We start from the raw sequence: 20,574 nt of genomic DNA on the forward strand, positions 1-20,574 counted from the left end.
GCTGCTCAACTTCTAAAGAATCCTGGGCTTTGATTAGCCTCCAGTCTCCCTCCTTTTCCTCTTCCCCCTTCCCTTCCCGCTTTTCTTGCCAAACTAGGCCCTTGTGACCAGTTAGGTCAGTAGAGACTCAGATAATAATTGATAATCTTTCTGAGTCTTTGATGTATTTACAATGTGTTCTCTGCCAGTATGGTAACCAGAATGATAAAATCTGACTTTACTAAATATATTAAAGGTAACTGGAATATTAAAATCTGACTTTATTTTGTGTTGTTCATTCAGTCAGCTGAGAGTTGGTCGTTTTTCTTGCACTTTTCTTAATAATTATATCAACACATTTCAAGCAAAACTTATTTTTCTGAGGTTGTTGCCTTGTGTGATGTTGGTGAGTGAGTTTGCGGTTGATTGTTGGGTTCCAGCTGGCTGGGTTGGGGGATTTGGTTTGCAGCCCTATCTGAAGGGAGACTTGGAGGAAATCACCTGGCACTTGGCTGATCCAGGTTGCTAGGAGAGATGAGCAAACACAGGGCAAAAAGTGCCAGCATGTGAAAATCTTCTCTCCAAGTCTCCACTGCCTTCTCAATGCTCTACGTACGTTTCACGTGGTTAAGTCATTGATACATCCCAATAAACAAATCCACAAATAAATGAACAAGACAATTTCAAGTGGGCCTATGTTCTGTGAAAAGATTAAAGGGGGTGGGGTGATAGTGCAGAATGGGCGGTGCGGTTCCGGTGGTCAGGGGATACTTCATAAAGCAGGAGACCTTTCTGAGTCCCAAATGACAAGAAGGAAGGTCCAGAGCTGATGTCCACTTGGATAAAACAACAAGTGTAACAGCCCTAACATAGAGCTTGGTGCTTTTGTGTGGATAGAGAGGAAGCTCATTTGTATCTGGGGCTAGAGAAGGGAGAGGCAGCATCTTGTCGCTCATGTTAAATATTTGAGTTTTTCAGCTTGAGATGAGAAGGCATTGGAAGTTTAAAACAGCACTTGACACGACATAATTTGCATATTTAACTAATCACCTTAATTGTTCTGTGGACCCCTTGGGGGCAGGAGAAGTAGGTAGAACATCTAAGTAATACAGGTGAGAATCGATGGTTACTGACTTAGGCCATAGTGTTGAGAATGCACAGAAGTGGCCAAACTCAGAATAAATTTTGGAAATTGAAAATGATAGTTTGGATGCAGAAGGAACATGTGACTGCAAGTCTAGTTGTTACTGTGACATCACACTGCATGTGTCTTTTTTTTTTTAAGAAATAAATTTAGGTTTCATTTCAGCGGCCAAACATAGGCAAACTTTTCAAGTATTGAAGCCTCCAAGGAACTGGTTCTTAAGCTCCAAAATGTGCTCTTCTGACAATTTCTCTCCTATTTTATTGGTTCACCTCATGGATTTGCTGTGACTTAGAGGAAAGGCCAGGCTTAGGAAGCAGACGGGCCTGGTTCAATTCTGGCTCAGGACTCACTGATTATGCCCTCTTGGACAAGCATCTGAACGCTCTGGTCCAGTACCCCACGTGGCACACTGAGGAAATAAGATTAAATAATAAGATGTGAGTGAAGGCACCCTAGTAGGCTCTCTGCTTCTGTCTCAACCACCACCCCAGTTCAAGCTACCATCTCTCATCTGGATCTTTATAAATGTTTTGCTTCATTCATTCTGGGCCACTCCAGTTTGCCCATTTCTGCCCAGAAAGCAAATGTGATTGTGTCTACGCCATTGAAAGATTAAAATCCTCAACATGATTTATATAATATTTCTTTCCAAACTGCAGGACATGAGCCATTAGTGGGTCATAGAAACAACTTTGTGGGTTACCAACAGCATGTTTTTTAAAGGGGAACAAAATAGAACACAGCAGAAATACTAGATTGCAATGTCAGTTTTAAGCATAAGGATTATTACATGAAGCTTGTTTTCTCAATATGGGTCCGTGTCCTGCTGAAAAATGTTTGACGGCCTCTAGCCTATGATCCCCTGAATGCTGTGTCTCCTGCCTCCTTTAGCCCTATTTCTCATAACCTTCTCCCAGGTCTCTGTTCTCTACCCACATCCAACTTCCTTAAATTCCTCCAACATATCATGTTCCCTTCTGCTGGGAGACCCCTTAGCCCATGCTGCTTTCCTCTTTGCCTAGTTCATGTCAACATCTTGGTCTCAGACCAGACAACACTCTTCAGGCAAACACGCCCTGAATCCCCGGAGGGGCAGGTTCTCAGAGCTCCACGTTCAGTGTGTGTCATTATTCCTTTAATAGCTTGTTTCTTTGATTAACGACACGCTTCCCCACTAGTTTTCGTCTGCAGGACCGCAGGGACCCTATTCTTGTTTACCACTGTACCCAGTCGCTGAACCCAGGTTGGCACATAGGCACTCAAGAAAGAAATATGAATCAACCGACCTACCAACCAGTGATGTTGGCCGGTCTCGTTTCTTTCTTGGTTTTGATTCTAAGCCTCGCAGCACCAAGTAAACCACAAGAGCTGTCTTATTTCCCTAGGTTAGGAATTTCCTAGAAGAGGATTTTTAACTTGGGTCTCCTGGCTTCTGATCTGCTGAAACTTCATCAAAGTTGTGTCCGTGTGTTGGCGGATGAGCATTTCGTTGGGAAGGGGGAGACTGATTTCCGTCGGATGTCACTGGGGGTCCCTGCCCATCAGAGCCAAAGAGCCACAGTTATGTGGGCATCTCCTGCCACCTCTTTGCATCCTTGAGGATCCCTGGGGCGCGCTGGCTCAGGAGGCTTCTAGGCTCCCAGCCCCAGGGACGGTTACTTCCCGTTTCCTCCGATTAAGCGGACCCGGTTCATACCCTTCAGTCTTGGGAGCGCGCGTCCCCGAGCCTGCGAGCGCAGACTGCAGAAACCAGGCGGTGCAAGTCCGGGTGCATCCCCGCGCCCGGCGCCGGGCCTGCGCAGCCATCTTCAGGGAGGAGGGTGAGAGGGAGGCGCGGCCTCGGGACGCGGACCCGCCCCTGCCGCCGGGGCCGCCCAGCTCGGCCCGCAGAGCGCTAGCTCAGCCGCGCCGCCCCCGGCTTCCGACTTCCCCGCGGCCCCGCTCGGCGGCCTCGCGCTCTCCCCGCCCGGCCCGCAGACGCGCCATGGGCCCCGCGCGCTGTTTGGCGCTGGGCGGCCTCCTCGCTCTGGCGGGGCTGTTGGAGGGCCGGCTCGTGAGCGAGCAGGAAGCCGGCTTCGGCGAATGCGACCGATTCTTCTACGCCGGGACCCCGCCCGCGGGGCTGGCGGCCGCTGCCCACGTGAAGATCTGTCAGCGCTCCGAGGGCGCCGAGCGCTTCGCCACCCTGTACAGCACCTGGGACCGTATCCCTGTGTACTCGGCGTTCCGCGCCGCGCGCCCCGCGCCCCTGGGAGCCGAGCAGCGCTGGCTAGTGGAGCCGCAGGTAAGCGAGGCGCTTCCCAAGCCCGACCGTTGGGCTGGCCTCCCAGGGCACTTTGCAGACACCGTGAGCGGTAGGGCGGGGAAGGGCAGCCCCAGCCTTCGGTGCCAGCGTCGGGAAACCCGGGTTTCCACCCGCCCCACCGCGCCCCCGGAGTTACAGACTGCCTCGTCCCCTGTCAAAGCCACGGCCAGAGCTGGGCGATCTGCGAGCCTTCGCTTAAGCCTCAGGGGTCCGAGGCCCCCAGTGGGAGGTGGTTCTCTCTGCACTTCAGAGGAGACATCTGCAGTGTCTCATTCACTTCCTGAATAATGAGGACAGTGAGACGGAGACCCAAGAGACCACTCAAATCTTCGGGATGCCTAGGCTGGGAGCGCACAGGTCGTTGCCACAATTCTGTGGGATGGGTGGGTGAGTGGGCATTTCATGCCCATTTTACAGAAGAGGAGATCAAGGCTCAGCAGGGCGATGAGACTTGCATAAAGATGGGGCAGGTCTTCTGGCTAGAAGTTCACTGCCCTTCCTACTAGGAAAAAGCTTTTCTTCTGCAGAGGCCACCTGAGCCTGAAAAGCCTTCCCTTCTGCACAGGACATTGAGTAAATTCGATCTGAAGTTAATGTTGGGTTAGGACAATGAAATAAAGGTATGGATTTTTAGAAATGCGATGGGATAGTTACAAATAGTAGGGACATTGACTACCTCCTACTAATGGGAAGAACAAACCTGTTTCTCCTGGCTCTTCATATCTATATTATCAGACCACTTGGAAATTGTGTCATCTCTCAGGGTTTTCTGTTTTGTCTGGTGAGAGTGAGCAGACACTCCAAGAGGCTCCCAGAGGTCCTGCTGAAGCTGCCTTCACACACCTTGCCCTAGGTATGCGCAGCCAGCCTCCTGTGGAGAACACCCTGCCAGGCTCCCCTGTCCCAGCAACCAAGGACACCCGATCTGGGGGAGGAGCTGAACACTCAGCCCACCCATTCTTTTTTTTTTTTTTAGAACTGGTTGACCTTGATCTTTTCTTGTTTTACTTTTTTTAATTGAAATATAGTTGACTTACATCAGCCTGCCCATTCTTGATGGCCACAGCTGCCTAGGCATTGTGAGCAGGGGACTGGCGTTCAGCTGTTTTATTCAGAGCCCTGGGTTGTAATTTCTATAATATCATTCAGTTATTTCTGGCTCTAAGACCTTGACCAGCTCTCAGGCCATCTGCACCTCCGTCTCTTTACCTTCTCCACAGCCTGTTGATGTCAGAACCTTTGAGATCAGGCATGTGAAAAAGCCTTTGTAAAGTATACACACTTAAGGCATATAGTAACCTAAAGTTAGTTTGCCCCCATCTGCACCCCTAGAGCTCTCTGCGTTTCCCCGAGTTCCCCAGTATGCATGTGATTGCAGACCTGTGAGGAAAATAGATGACCTGGTCCTTTCTCACCGAGGGTCTCATGGATGGCTTGGGGAGACAGAACGTACATGTGAGGAAGACGTGGGATGCATGCTGAACAAATTTCAGTTAAATCCAGAACTACCACATTTAGTAATCACCCACTGTGTGCCAGGCACTTGGGGTGCCAGGGGAACAGAGTGTAGCTCTGGGACCCAAAGGCTTCCTGGTCTGCTGGGTGACGAGGTGGCAACACCTCTGATTAGAGCCACGCTGCATGGGTTTAAGCCTCAGTTCTTCCACTGACTTGCTGTAAACTTGGGCTGGTTGACTTAGAGGTAATAACAGGGTGATTTTGAGGATTGAATGAATTACTCCATATAAGGTTCTCGTGCCTGGTCTATCAGTCCTAGCTGTTATTATGACATAAGCAAAACATCCTCAGTTTAAAAGGGTAGAAGACGTCTTATTAGATTTAATCCATCTTGGAGGTGACGGGGTAAGCCTTTGGGTCAGGGTGACGTTTGTGCTTTACCTGGAAGGATGAGGCAGAGTTCAGAAGGGAGACAAGGACAAAGACATTCCCAGCAGAGGGGACATGCTGTGTGAGAAACGCATGGCTGAGTCAGGGATTAGTGTGTGGGGAGTGGTTGGAGCAGCTAACCCAGTACAAGTGAGTAGATGACTCAGTGAGTAGATGACTCAAGTGCTCAGAATAAAGAGGAGTGATGGAAGGGAGGGGTCGGGTATGAAGGAGTGATCAAGGAAGGTTTGGGGCCGGGGTGTGGAGCAGAGCCATTTATGCAGTTATTGAAGGAGCCCAAAGCAGCATGACTCATTCAGCAGAGAGGAAACGGACAGAACCTTCACGTAGGCAGTGGAGACCGTGGGCCCTGGTAATGAGGGATAGGACTGGAGAGGTAAAATAGGATGCGGAAGGAGGAAGGAGCTGGTGGGGTGGGAGGGAATAATTCCAAATGGCAGCTCCAGAGGTGAGAGGTACAGTGGTTCACAAAAGCACAGGAGACCAGAGTTCCCGACTGGGGAAGTGGGAAGGGCCCAGTGGCTGAGCACAACTGGAAGGATGCTTTTCTCTGCAAGACAGCTTTGTGCTGCCCGTCCCTTCCCACCGCAGTGTCCAGTCAAGTCAGCCAGGAGCCAGGGGCTATTAGGAAGGAGGCAAGGAAGGAGAGAGGGGGGAGAAGCCGTCAGATTGCCATGCTGGCAGGCTCTGGAGCACACTGCAGCAAACCTGCCCCCCCCACAAGGCCTGCCTCCCAGCCAGTGTGCCCACTGCAGAAAGATGCTCAGGGCTCAACGTGGACTTCTGGCTGCTTCCAAGCACTCTGTAATGCTGAGTCACCTTGTGCCCACATCACCTCTTTAGGAAGTTAGTGTTACCAAGAGGCCCAGCAGATAGAGGAAGAGGCAGGGGACCAAAGGAGCTGGGTGCTTGCCTTCCGTAGTTAGTCAGGTAGGGCTGTTCTGACCCTGAGGCTCCTGAAGCTCAATTAGGGCAGCTTGCAAGGCTGTCCTGCAGTTTCCCTTTGGGGAGAGAAAAACAACAACAACCGAAAACCTCCTGAATCGAAGATGATAGAAACTGAAGTCACTCGTGCGTAAAACCTTTAGGGTGTTGTAAGCACTCTTGTGCTTGAAAACACAGGGACCCAGACTTCCACCCTGCAGAATGCAGTTTACAGGGGCCCCATGCCCTGGCTCCTGTCTGTAGTTCCAGCCTGTCTCCTACCCCTCCCCACCCTCACGTACTGTTCTAGCATTATCTAGCTGCCTGGAGTGCCTCTCATAAGCCATTCTGTTGGTCACATTTGTTCCTTTGCTCATGCTGATTCCTTTTGCCCCAAATGCCCTTTCTACACTGCCCCCGTCTTGCCCCTCACTGCCTCCCTACTCCATCCTTTAAGACTGCCGAGGTGTCACCTCCTCCAGAAGGAAGAGCCCACCTGAGTGAGGTCCACTTCCTGAGTTAGGTCCACCCCACAGTGCTCCCTGTAATTTCTCTAGTTTTTTACTTACCACACTGTTGTATACCTACCTGCTTGTGGGTCCGTCTCTCCAGCGGAGAGACTGAGGGCTTGCATTTCTAGTGCCTAGGACATAGAAAGCACTCAGTAAGTGTTGAATAAAATCATTTGATGTTCGGAAGTTCGGTCAGGCAGCAGTGGGTGAGATATTCTGCTTGGGCTTCCCTGGTGGAGAGCTGCCTGCTTTAGAAGCTTGCCTCCCAGCTAACCAGCAGCCACTGTTCCAAACATATTCCATATGCAGAGCTGGAACCTTCCTCTAAATCCACCCCACCTGTTCTAGCTCCGGCCTTTGGAACTACCCCAGATGATTTCGATCTCTTTAGCATCAGATGACAGGATCCCGCATCTGAGGGGCCTTCTGAAGGACATAATGAGAACTTTAAAAGGAAGCGGAGGGACTCCCTGGAGGTCCAGTGGTTAAGACTTTGCCTTCCAGTGCAGGGGGGTGCAGGTTCAATCCCTGGTCGGGGAGCCGAGATCCCACATGCCTCCTGACCAAAAAAACAAAACATAAAACAGAAGCACTGTTGTAACAAATTCAATAAAGACTTTAAAAATGGTCCATATCAAAAAAAATTTTTAAAAAAGGAAACAGAGGAGGAGACAGAGGGCTGTTGTGGGTTTTATGTGGAATGTGGTCACCTTTAAATTGAGAATGGGGAGAAGGCAAGAAAGAGATGAGACAGTGTGTCCCTATTAGCAGGACAGAGATGGTCCGGAGGGTTTGCAGTCAAAATTGAGAACTGGGTTCTGGTTTAGTACAGGGAGCCTCCAACCTTTTAGTTGCTCAGCTCATTTCTGTTTAATGGAAGAATTTTTGGATAAGGTACTAGTGATGCCTTTGCAAAGGATGTTGTCAGTTCACGCTAGAAGCCAACGTATAAGACCCTGTCATTTTTAAAAAACAATTTTTTGGGGGGGCGGCCATGCCACGCGGCATGTGGGATCTTAGTATCCCGACCAGGGATCAAACCCGTGCCCCCTGCTGGGGGAGTGCAGAGTCTTAACCACTGGACCGCCAGGGAAGTCCTCAAGACCCTGTCATTTTGTAAACGTGAATATTGGAAGGAACTGGTTTTATATTCTGCTTATACTTCTTTAATCTTACAAAAATACTGTGAGGTAGATCTTATTCTCTTCATTGTAGAAAGGAGGAAACTGGCTCAGAGAGGTTAATTGTTGTGCCCAAGGCCACACAGCTTGGATTTGAACTCATGACTAGTTGCTCCTAGTCCGGAGCTCTTTTGATGAATCATGGAGATCTTTGACTTCCCATGGATCCACTGCATTAATGGTCATAGGACTTCAATTCTCATCTTTTATACAGAAATCTTTATTTCTACTCCATTTCTCTTTCCCAACAGTCGTAGGACAAGTCAGAGCACATATCTGGCCACGTGAATGTTGCTTAGGTGTCAGTGGCTCCGGAGAGAAGCAGATAGTCCTGCTAACGGCAAAAGTATTTTCCTAAAGGGCCCAATGAAGTCATATTTCAAATCTTAGTAAATGTATGTGAACAGTTGTCACAGCTAGAACCTCGATTAAGTCCTTAATTTTTAATTTCCATCAGTGGCTTCTTGCTTGCACTTCCTGAAACTGTTTGACACACTGTTTCATTTGTTCTAACATCAGCCCTCTTTTAATTGTGTCAGAGAACAGATATAAAGAAGATATACACATCTCTGGGTAAGGGACACAGCAAACAGGACAATTCTGATTCTTCCTTCCTCGTTAAGAAACGTGACTTTAGGGGCTTCCCTGGTGGCGCAGTGGTTGAGAGTCCACCTGCCGATGCAGGGAACACGGGTTCGTGCCCGGCTCCGGGAGGATCCCACATGCCGCGGAGCGGCTGCGCCCGTGAGCCATGGCCGCTGAGCCTGCGCGTCCAGAGCCTGTGCTCCACAACGGGAGAAGCCACAACAGTGAGAGGCCCGCGTACCGCAAAAAAAACAAAAACAAAAACAAAGAAAAAAAACATGACTTCAGATCCCTGCTCTGCCACTTACAATCTGTGTGATCAAATTCTTCCAGTCCTATTTTTCTGATCTGTTCATTAAAGATGATAACAGTGTTGACTTCACAGAGTGGTCGTGACACATAAACGAGATAACACATATAAGCATGCAGCATAGAACCTGTAATATGGTGAGGTCTTAATAAATAGTAATGTGTACACTAGTAAGGTCTTTCTCTAATAGATGTTAAACACGCACACACATGAATGGAATGTTGGATTAGATAGGCAACTCCTGCAATTCCACAAATCTCGCCAACAACCTAAAACATCCAACTGTGTATCTTCTCAAATGCTCGGTATATGTCCCACATTCACATGATAGGTGCTCAGAAGGTACATGGTGAGAGATTGAATGAATGGACGATGGAATGGACAGGTGGATGGGTAGATGGATTTAGGTGATTGGAAAAACAAAAACAAAACAGGTGCCAGAGGCACCTCCACCCTCCTAGACCTGAGCAACCAAGAGGTGTGTTGTCATAAGACGAACAGTGAGCAATTGCATTCCAGCCTACTCTGCTAAGCCCGAGGAGGGCCAGGAAGCGCCGGGCTCACAGGGATGGTTCCAAAATCAATTGCTCACAATTTCTTCCTTACTGGAGTGCAGATAGTAAAAACAGCAGTCATACATGCTACCCTTCACTCCATTTTTCTCCTTTTCTGGCTTTTTCTTCATCTTTGAATTTAGTGTTTCCATCTGATTCGTGGTCATTCTCAGAAGCGAGTTAGGGTACTTGCCCTATATCAGCAGAACATTTTAGTGATGTTTTGTCCTGGAACAGTCTAGTGGTGATGGAGCTGTGCACCATTCTTTCAGCCCAGACTTAAATTTGGACAATCCAGGAAAGGAACTGTCATTTACTCATCCCTTACTGTGTGCAAGGATCTTCACAAATTAACTCATTCACAGAACAACTCTAGGTCCTATGACCCATGGTTTATAGTTTAGGAAACTGAGGTTCAGCATTGTTAAATAACTTATCCAAGGTCACAAAGCTGCTAGATGGCAAAGTCTGGATTGGAGCTTATGGCTGTCCCACTCCAGAGCTCTTAGCTCTCTTTCTGCTGTACCATGCTGCTTTCCACTGACAATGTCAGTATTTTCTCTCCGGATTCCAAATTGACTGATTTGTTATTTTATTTTATTATTATTATTTTTTTAATGTGGTACGCGGACCTCTCACTGTTGTGGCCTCTCCCGTTGCAGAGCACAGGCTCCGGACGCGCAGGCTCAGCGGCCATGGCTCACGGGCCTAGCCACTCCGTGGCATGTGGGATCCTCCCGGACCAGGGCACGAACCCGTGTTCCCTGCATCGGCAGGCGGACTCTCAACCACTGCGCCACCAGGGAAGCCCTGTTATTTTATTTTTATTTTACTGAACTAATCCAGTTCTTTGGATGATGTCTGGCTTGGCTTCTAACACACCATCCTGGAAATCTCAGTTATAGCTCATGGTGATTGAATGGAGCATTCCTTGAGGAATAAAGATTTTATTTGTTGGGCTTTAATTCCTCTTCCTTTTAAACTGTCAGCTGTACAAGCGGAAATATGAGAAAATAAGTCCTCCCGTTTGCCAGTAGCTTTCACTGCCAGTGATCTGATCTCGCTCCTAGAATTCCTGTTAGTTCAAAAATGTTTTTCCTTCATGTTATGTATCATGTCTCCTGAGTGGTCACGTACCCTTTTGGTTAGTAGAACTTGACATCTATGGCAGCAATAATTCCTTGCCTGCTGACATATCTATTTGGCCACTGAAAGGAAGGAGAAACAAAAAAGAAACCAACTCATAGGGTGAACCCAAAATAGAAGCACCATTTAGTAGTCCAGTCATGCTTTTATTTACCCAGTGCCTGACAGACGTGTGGCTCATTCAAAGGAGGTCAAATGAGGGCATTTAATATTTTTAATCAAAACTGAAAATATGAGTACTTCACCTTTTGCAGAGTAAATAGTTGGATGAAATAGGATTTGAAAACATAAATTAGATTACATGTTCCAGTTGACTTGCAAGGTGCGGTTGAATTGCCCAGGATGCATGATTGAACAGGGACCATGTAAGGAAATGGCCACTGTTTATGTATCTGAAAGACTGGGCATCCATCATAGTCTCAGGACACACGGAAACACAGGGAAAGGAAAACTGGGTTTATGAACCAGAAAAAGGTCTTTTGTCATTCTTGGATATTTGTGTTGTATCTGGAACCATGGAACCCATGATAACATTGGACACCTCCTTCACAACCAAGTGGACCGTTCAGGGTGGTTGATGGTCTTGCTTCTGCTCCTCCGTTGACAGACTTCACCCCTCTAATCCCTACCGTCTGCACCCTGAGATCCAAGCTGCGACCATCTTCATCCAGGCCTCTGCAAAACAGCTTCCTGACTGGCTAACGCATCCCACCTAGGTCTCCACCTGGAAGCCAGAGAAATTCAAAACATTCATCTCATTGTATCTCCAGTGGCCTCACTGGAAACGCTTCAGGGCTCCCCATTTCTCTTCAGATAAAGACAAGTCCTTATCAGGGTCTCCAGAGTCCTGCGTGGTTGGTCTCCCATTCCCCTTCTGGCCTTATCTGGCGTCACACATTGCCAGGCCTTAACCTCCTGCCACTTTGGCTTCTTTCTATTTTGTTTTTGTTGTTTTTTTTATTTCTATGTTCTCTCCCATCATAGGACCCTTGTACCCGCTGGGCTTTTTTGTCTTCCGTGATATTCCCACCTAGGTCAACTGCCCATAATACTCTCTACCAAACACACGTTTCTTTGCTAGTGTGGTACAATAATACATTTGTTGCGTGACTGATTGAGTGCCCCCGATTAGACTGTAAGTTCCATGAGTGCAGGGCTCAGGCCTGTCATACTCACCATCGCATCCTCATTGCTTAACACACTGGCCAGCAACCTTTTCTGTAAAGGGCCAAATAGTAAATAGTTTAGACTTTGGGGCCATATGGTCTCTTCTGCAACTATTCAACCCAGCTGTTCTAGCACAAAAGCAGCTGCAGACAATGCATAAATGAGTAGGTGTGGCTATGTTCCAAGAAAACTTTATTTATGAAACAGGTGGTGGGTCGGCTTTGGTGCACAGGCTGTAGTTTGCCAACTCCTGGTCTAGCATGTTGCCAGCACTGAGTAAGTGCTTAATAAATGTTGTTGAGTTGTGAGCATCCAGCAGATATGGGTTGAACGCCAGCGGTGAAATCTGAAAGCTTTGCAGTCTTATTCCTATCATGGCATGGCAGCCTTAGATCTAGACCTACAGACAGTTTCCTTGAACCTTTTTAATGGGGTGCTGGTGGTGGTTCTTTATCATATTTAGGGGTTTTTTTTAGGATTATAAAAGTAATATGTGCTTATGGTAAAAAGATTCTTCTGAGCATTTTGGAAGTATATAAAGAAAAAGATCCGCTTTTCACAGATAGCCAATCTTCACAGTTTGTGTGTTTGGGTGTATGTGTGTGTGTAACATTCCAGAAATTTCCATTACATATAGAGAGACGTGCACTCTCACATCCTTTATTCTAGTCAAGGCTTAGCACCCTTTTGGACTCTGTGAAGCCACATCTAACGAGCCTCTCAAACAGCACACTTTTTGATGAGCAAGTCTGCACAGAAACATAAACAATTGGTCTCATTAAGCATTTTCGCTAGAAATAGAAGGCCTGGGGACTTGAAATGCAAAGTCTATTTCATCACCTTTTTCTCTCAAGTCTGTATCATGTATAACTGACTGATGGCCTGAAATAATCCTGCTTTCTTCCCCCGCTCCTCATTCCTGAGCACAGGAGGTGTTATCCTTCTCCTCTTATAGAAGAGACGGGGGCCCGGGGAGTCACTGGTCTGCCCAAGGTCACAAGGCCAGTAAGTGACAGAGCTGACAGATCTCCTCATTTCTAATCTGGTATTCTGTTCGGTCACTAAACCCTGCTGCCAAGTAGTCTCACCTTTAGAGGAACTTGAAAAGCTCACGAAACCCAAGAGAAGAGGTCAAAGAAATGGAAATGATTTTGCCTGGGGGCAGATTTACTAGCCTCTGAGGATATATGTGACACAACATTGAGAAGCAGATGCTGTCTCTTTTGTGCTAAAGACAAGAGGTCTTAAGCTTCAACAGCTTGAGGAGGGTTGAGGTTGGATGCAAATAAATCATTTCCTGACATGAGAGCTATGATGCTGTGGAAAAGGGTCCAAGGGCTATCAAGTCCCCTTCTCTAATGATCTTTAAGATGAAGGGTACATTTTGCCTGTTGGCTTTGGAGAAGGGCCATGTCTTATAGTTAGTTACTATCTTGTGTGGAGATTAGCTATGCGCCTTCCCCAGTTTTCAGATGAGGGTGATGCATAACTGAGTTGATAGTGAGTGGTACCTCATAGGCGGCCGTTCTGCACCCAGGGAGCTCTTTGACCAGGCTTGTCACTGCTCTTGCTTTTCTGCTTCCATAGCGGATGCCCTTCTGCTCCTGGGGCCTCCTGCCCCAGGCCAGTCAGAGCCTAGGAGTTTCTTCTCACTTATTTACTTCATAAGTGTGGTCACAGCCAATCAGCAACAAGAGTTCATCATCAATTTGTTCTCTTCTCTTCTCTCTTCTCTGTCAATGAATTGGGGTTTAAGAGGTAGGCATGCAGTTAGAGGGATCTTCAGGGGCAGAAACAAGCTCACCCTGTTTATTATCTGTTCATCCCTTTATTCATTCCGGGGCAGCAGGGGGAGAATGTTAGCGTTGCAAAGGCTGAGTCCCCAGACCTCGGCTGCTTGTTGATCCTTTTATCAGTGTTGTTATTGTCGTCAGCATCACAACCATTTATTGAGTTCTTGGGTCTAAGCCCAGAAATAGGAACCCACGATGTGCCCTGCCCTCAGGTGTCTTGTTAACGTAGTCGGGAAGGCAGACCAGGCATAAGAAGTGGTTTACTTAACTCTCTCCCACCAGACTCTTAGGCCTGAAGGGGCGAGGATTGGGCATACTGCGTTGTTAAGAAGATTGGTTTTATAGTGAGACAAAACTGGGCTGAGTCCCAGCTCTGTCAGTTACCAGCTGGTTGACCTTGGAAATGTTACTGAATCTCATGGATTCAGTCCTCATCTGTGGCCTGCAGCTCATAAATCATCCCTACCCTGTGGATGAGTTAGGGCGGTTCAGTATGACTGCGCTGTGTCTACACTCTCAATACATGTATGTTAAGCATGTGGAATGAATAAGTAACCTTTGCTTCCCAGCCAGTGCCTGCCTTGGAGACAACCAGGATGAGGGTTACCGTGCCCTTAGGTCTGACCCAGTGTTATTGCTGAAATGCCCTTACTTCCCCCGTACTCCTGCTTCATTGCTGCCTTGCCTGTGACAGGTCTCCACTTTTTCTGAGTTCAGCTGTTCCTGCACTATCCTCTGTGTTCCTTTCCCCATTGATACTCTCTGTTGAAGAATTTAGTAGAAGTGCCTTCTCTCAGTCCCCGGGTGCCCCTCTGATCTGTTCCAGATCTTCTGCAACCAAGGCACACGTGTCTTTTCCTTTGTGCCCGAGATTTAATCCAGGTGTCTAGACGGTTCGGTTCCTGGCCTGCAAAGTCCCTGCCCCGATTTACTTGGGTTCTCATAAGAGTAAGACTCCTGAGGTTTCAGGCTTTTTTTTTCTTTTTTTTTTTTTTTGCGGTACGCGGGCCTCTCACTGTTGTGGACTCTCCTGTTGCGGCGCACAGGCTCCGGACGCGCAGGCTCAGCGGCCATGGCTCACGGGCCCAGCCGCTCCACAGCATGTGGGATCCTCCCGGACCGGGGCACGAACCCGTGTCCCCTGCATTGGCAGGCGGACTCTCAACCACTGCGCCACCAGGGAAGCCCGTCAGGCTTTTTGATACATGAATCATAAGCTTACCCAGGCTTATTCGGGTGAAGGGCAGGACCGTTGTACGAGATCACTGGTAAATTCACAGGCACAGGAACAGGCCTCAAGGGATCCACAACAGGGAAGCTTCTAGAAATCAAACAGCCCCACAGAGTCTTCAGGATCTTTCTCCCACCCTCCTCTGTCTTTTCTCTCTTAACGAGTTCTTCTGCTTTCCCATGGGTCAGGCTGGCTGCCAGTCCTAACGTCCATCTAGCAACCTTCACACCCTGACTGTTGTCAGGCTTTGAGCTTCTTGTATCGAGAACCCAAGAGAGCCATCTGGTAGGCTGCTGTCCCTACCAGGCTGGCTGTCCCTTGGTTATGCCTGGCAAGGAGGTGGGTAGGAGAGGGTCATGTGCTAAGAAATACCACTCTTTTAGAGATAGTGTCAGAAGTACTTGGTTAATTTAGAAGTAGGGGTTGAATGTGGTGCATTGGCTGACAGGGTAGGCATACCTGGTGGTTGGCTGGGAGAGCCCAGAGTGGGCAGCCAGATTAGACTACTCAAGGGACCCTCACTACTCAACAGAACCCATTCTGCATACCAACCATGTGTGTAATTCATGCTACGAAAGGCCCCGGGGTGGGTGTGATCTCCTAGGACTGGGTGAGCTGGGGTTTTGGGAAGGCTCTTACTGAGGCTATATCAGCCAGGGTCTGGGAAGGAAACAGGTGGAACTCTCAAAGTAGTTTAACTGACAGAATTGAATGAAGAAACTATTTGCCGAGAATTAAGGGAGGCGACAAGATACGGTAAAGTACCCAGGGCCTAGCCATCGCAGGAAGCTGTCACCATCCCAGGCCTGTGGGGTCAGCGGGGAGCTGGGGAGAGCTGTGACTGCAGAGGAACTCAGCCAGAGCCAGGACCACAGCAACCAGGTGGGAAGGGAGCAAGGGAATACATCCTCTCTCTTCCTCCCTCCCACGGGCTGCCCCAGTCAGAAGCCAGAGGGCCAGAGAGCTCAGATGATGTGGTCCCGAGAAATCAGCCTCCTGGGACACAGAGCAGAGCACAGGAGAGTGGAGAGTGGATCTGGGGGGCCAAAGGAGACCACCCAACACAGGAGCGGTGAGGTTGGAGCTGGGCCCGGGCACCCAGCTAGCATATAAGTAGCGGAGTGGAATGGTGAAGGCCCCCCTCCACCAGCGTTGACAGGGGCAGCAGTACAGAGGGAAGCAGGGCAGCATTTACATCACAACCATGTAACTGACTCGGCTGGGGGACAGGGATTGTCCTTTTCTGGTTGAATGTAAGGGAAGACTTGAGAGAGGAGGTTGGAGAAATTGGGGGTGGGGGGAGTCATGACTATGCTAGTTTGTCATTTAACCCGGAAGTATAGGATGCTACTGAAGATGTTAGAAAGAGCAGTGAGGTATGACCCGAAAAGTATAAATAAGCAAAAAGAGACTTCTCACTTCACATAGGAATAAGGCAGGAAATTCATGGTTATCCATCTTGGGGATCAGAATATTAGCTGCTCTGATGGGTGGAGGATCCAAATGGCCCTGTAGTACTTTATTCTCTTTCTTGGCATTATCATCCCAGCTCTTGTGCTTTGTGGATAATACCTCTTGGAAAGTATTAATAGCCTGTGAATAAATTAAGCCCAGCTGGGCCACTACCAGAAAGGATGTAGTAAGCAATTGTGTTTCACTGCTGTCCATGGACCCCCTGCATCAGCATCACTTGGGGTGGTGGTTAAAAATGCACTTTTGGGGCTTCCCTGGTGGCACAGTGGTTAAGAATCCACGTGCCAATGCCCGGGACACGGGTTTGAGCCCTGGTCCGGGAAGATCCCACATGCCGCGTAGCAACTAAGCCCGTGCACCACAACTACTGAGCCTGCAGTCTAGAGCCCGCAAGCCACAACTACTGAGCCTGTGTGCCACAACTACTGAAGCCTGCGTACCTAGAGCCCGTGCTCCGAAACAAGAGAAGCCACCGCAGTGAGAAGCCCGTGCACCGCAACGAAGAGTAGCCCCCGCTCGCCGCAATCAGAGAAAAGCCCTTGCGCACCAACAAAGACCCAACACAGCCAAAAATAAAATAAATAAAAATAAAAAATTTTTTTTAAATGCACTTTTGAGCCCCACCCCAGGCCTACAGAATACACCTCTGGTGTGAAGTACACAAATCTACGTTTTTAAATGATTTATTTTTTATTTTTTGGCCGCGCTGCGCAGCATGAGGGATCTTAGTTCTCCGACCAGGGACCAAGTTGCTTCTAATACAGATTGAATTTGGAGAACTCTAGATTTAAGGAAATATCACTAATTTGTTGTAATAGCTGTCCAGGCAGGGGCTTAATTCCACCAGACACAAAGGAGAATCTGATAGGGATCCAGACCAGGGGGTCTCCATTTAGAATCACCTGGAAAACTTTTAAAAAAACATCGTGGGGCTTCCCTGGTGGCGCAGTGGTTGAGAGTCCGCCTGCCGATGCAGGGGACGCGGGTTCCTGCCCCGATCCAGGAAGATCCCACATGCCGCGGAGCGGCTGGGCCCGTGAGCTATGGCCGCTGAGCCTGCGCGTCCGGAGCCTGTGCTCTGCAACGGGAGAGGCCACAACAGTGAGAGGCTTGCGTACCGCAAAAACAAAAACAAAAACAAAAAAAACCACATCGTGCTGATCTCCAAGCACTACCCCCCCACCTTAAGCTTTTTAAAGCTTCCAGGTGATTCTAAGAACCTCTGATCTCTGAACACAGAAGGTGGAAAAAATTAGAAGTGGAGATGTCTCAGTTTAACTGACTTGTTTGAATTCTGTAACACATTGTCAAATGCTAAGAATAATTGCTCTGGAAAAGAAAACAAGAGCACAGAATGGAAAACTGGCTTCAGTGAGTGAAGAGGAAGATGACCAGGGGTGTTGTAACTTGAGAAGGTACCGGAGGTCTGGAGAGGTCTTAAAGGCGCCCGCGCACTTTCTCAGGCTCCCGGGAGGAGCAACTGGAGGTGCTCCGCGGGAATTTGTTTGCTCTCGAGGCCGCCCCCTGGCCTCTTCTCAGGCCTCCCTTGCCTGTACCCAGTGCCAGTTTAGGATTGGGGCATTTTTTTTGAACCTCCCCCCTTTCATTTTTATTTTTTCAAATTCTGAAGACAGAGGAAGGTCTGAAATGGAAGTGCAGCATCCTTTCATTCCCTCCTCTGTTACACCACCTTCCGACTTAGGAGGAGAGAACTCTTAGGCCGTTTGTCTCCCTTCTGCACGGTTCACCCCACACAGACATGCGCCACGCGCCTACGATGTGCGCAGCACAAGGACAGCTGGAGACGCTTCCTCCTCCCCAAAGGCAGGGAGGTGTGTGGGCAGCTTGGGGAGCCCAGAGGAAGGGTGATTCAGGGGGAGGAAGGCTGTTCAGGAAATGGAAAGCCCTGCATTTCTCATTCCTTATTAAAAAAAAAAAAAAAGGAAAAAGCATCCTTCTAATTCTTCTAAAGCTGTTTCTGTTCCCAAGAGGATAAAGAATATTTTAGATGCCAAGCAGGGAGGATTTTTTTTTTTTTTTTTTTCCTGAAATGGGTGGGTCGGAACTCTGCTTACTTCTTTCCTGAGAGCTGAAAGGCCTGGTGGTTTATTCCTCCCCAAAAGTCCTTCCGTGGCTCTTGTGGCCCCTCTGGCCTCTTGTTTCTTTTCTGAAAGGCAGCTCTTTCCCAAGCTGGGTATTTTTCGTGGTGGGTCCTCAGATCTAGTTCATTCTTACTTGTGGGAGTGTGCAGAGGGCCTGTCTGCAGCGTCCAGCTCCAGCTCTGATAAGATTATCTGATGTTCCGATTTCAGCTGCAGTTTTAGTTCCTTGTAAGGGGGGGCCCTCTGACCCACCTGGTGATGGGCAACAGGGTGACAGCAACTCCTTAATGTCTGTGTGTGTGTGTGTATCACGTTTCACACAGCAGAAACAAAATTGGAGCACCCGCTGTTCCACTCGTCTAATGATTTAACTCTGGTTGAAAAATAAAACAGACCCCAAAGGAAATAGCCTCTCTGTCCCCACAGAGTTAGATGGGAGCTCACTAGGTCTCCCCCATCACAGGATCTTGTCTGAATCATTCCCAGCATGTGCTTATCTAGCTTCAGCCTAAGATTCTGCTGAGGAAGGAAACTCCACCCTTCCCAGGGCGAATCAGTGCAAAGTTTCACCACCATTTTTTTTTTTTTTTTTTTTGCGGTACACAGGCCTCTCACTGTTGTGGCCTCTCCCGTTGTGGAGCACAGGCTCTGGACGGGCAGGCTCAGCGGCCATGGCTCACGGGCCCAGCCTCTCCAAGGCATGTGGGATCTTCCCGGACCGGGACACGAACCCATGTCCCCTGCATCGGCAGGCAGACCCTCAACCACTGCGCCACCAGGGAAGTCCCTCACCACCATTTTGATCATCCTTCTTGAGGACCAACTTTCCCAGGGAGAAATCCTGGAGCAGAACTAGAGGACAGTCCATTTTCTCTGGAGCCCCTCTTTTCTTGTCTGCAAATTGGAGGAAATCATATGTGCATGTGTAGGTTATTGTGGAGCTCAAGGGAGATAATTCTTTCAATGTGTCGCAATTAGCTCACTGGTATAAAGGGCAGACCCTTCCCCACTTTGTCTTTGGAGATCAGCCTGCCCAACAGGATGGTTCCCTCATGTTCCACACTCCTCAGCACTGTTCGCACTCCTGGCAGCCACTCATCAGCAGCAGGGCCCCCCTCGACCCCTGCACCTGCCAGCTGCTGACACAACGCACCCAGTCTTCTCCCCGAGCCAGACTTGCTTCTCACTGCACTTGCTTGGTCCCCTCACATCAGCAGGGCCATTAGCTGTCACCTGCAACCCTTGGCCCTCTCCCATCCGGACACCGACGAGTGCTGAAGCTTCATGTTTGTGTCCTGCAGAGCACTGCCCCTGTCCACAGCAGCTTCCTTTCCCCCCGCCCCAACCAGTGACAAATTCCCCCATTGCAAATCTGGACCAGGTGACATTGGTCCCTGAGGTGTGTGTGGATTTCGCAGCCCAGGAACCCTCAGGGACAGGGGCTTCTGTTCACTGGCCCCCTGCCCCTCCAGCCCGTCACCTTGTCATCGTCCCTGTGAGATGCTCTCAAGCCCCAAGATGCTCCCTTGTACGGAGACCTAGGTAGCCCCACCCTCCCGATGCCCCCTCTTCCTTGGATGCAGGTGGGGGGCTGGAGGACAATCTTTGCTTAAACCTGTAAGCCCTGCTTCTCCAGCTAAGGCTGTGTTCCTCTCCTGCCTTCACGTAAAAACTTCTCAGACGGAGGTCTGTCTGCAGCCTCCTCTTGCCCATATCCAGTCACTTCCACCACCTGTCTTCCTTCCTGAGCCCCCTGTGGAAATCGCCCTTTGAAGCCTCACTAATGACACTTTAATCATCAGGGCCCTCAGGCTTTGTCTCCATCCTTCCCTTTCCTCTCCGAGCAGGTGCCACACACTGATCCTCCTCTCGGAGAAGCTTTGTCCTCCCTTGACTTTCATGTGACACTAGAAGATTAATTCTCCTAGGCTCCATCAGTTTCCCAGTTGCCCCTTCATCCCCTCCCTCCCCTCTCCCCCATCCTCTAGCCTGGCTTCCCTGTGGCTTTTGGCCTCTCTTCTTCACCTAGAGGCATGGGCAGGGCTAGGAGCTTTTGATTCTGCGATGATGCTGGCCATAGGCTTGGCTCTGCCACTTATGAATTGGGTGAGCTTGTAGCTGTCACTTACCTGAGTTTTCATTTTCCCGTGTGTAAAATGGAGATGATGAGAATACTTACGTGGTAGGGTTGTATGAAGAACCAATGGGATGCAGCAGTGCAGTGTTTTCTAAATGATAGTCATTTGCAGACCTGCTT

General features: G+C 49.0%; 1 protein-coding gene across 1 annotated transcript in view; it reads left to right on the forward strand.

Moving 5' to 3' along the window:
• The first annotated feature begins 3,036 nt into the window (after window positions 1-3,036).
• The window catches only part of ENDOD1 (endonuclease domain containing 1), a 30,636-nt gene continuing 13,098 nt past the window's right edge, over window positions 3,037-20,574 (forward strand). The window contains exon 1 of the mRNA XM_027087832.1: window positions 3,037-3,410. Within this exon, the coding sequence (XP_026943633.1) occupies window positions 3,111-3,410 (300 nt within the window). The 5' untranslated portion in view covers window positions 3,037-3,110. The remainder of the gene's footprint in view (window positions 3,411-20,574) is intronic.

This window comes from Aethalodelphis obliquidens, unplaced genomic scaffold (assembly GCF_003676395.1).
Source record: "Aethalodelphis obliquidens isolate GAN/ISIS:26980383/991018 unplaced genomic scaffold, ASM367639v1 scaffold60, whole genome shotgun sequence".
NCBI lineage: Eukaryota > Metazoa > Chordata > Mammalia > Artiodactyla > Delphinidae > Aethalodelphis > Aethalodelphis obliquidens.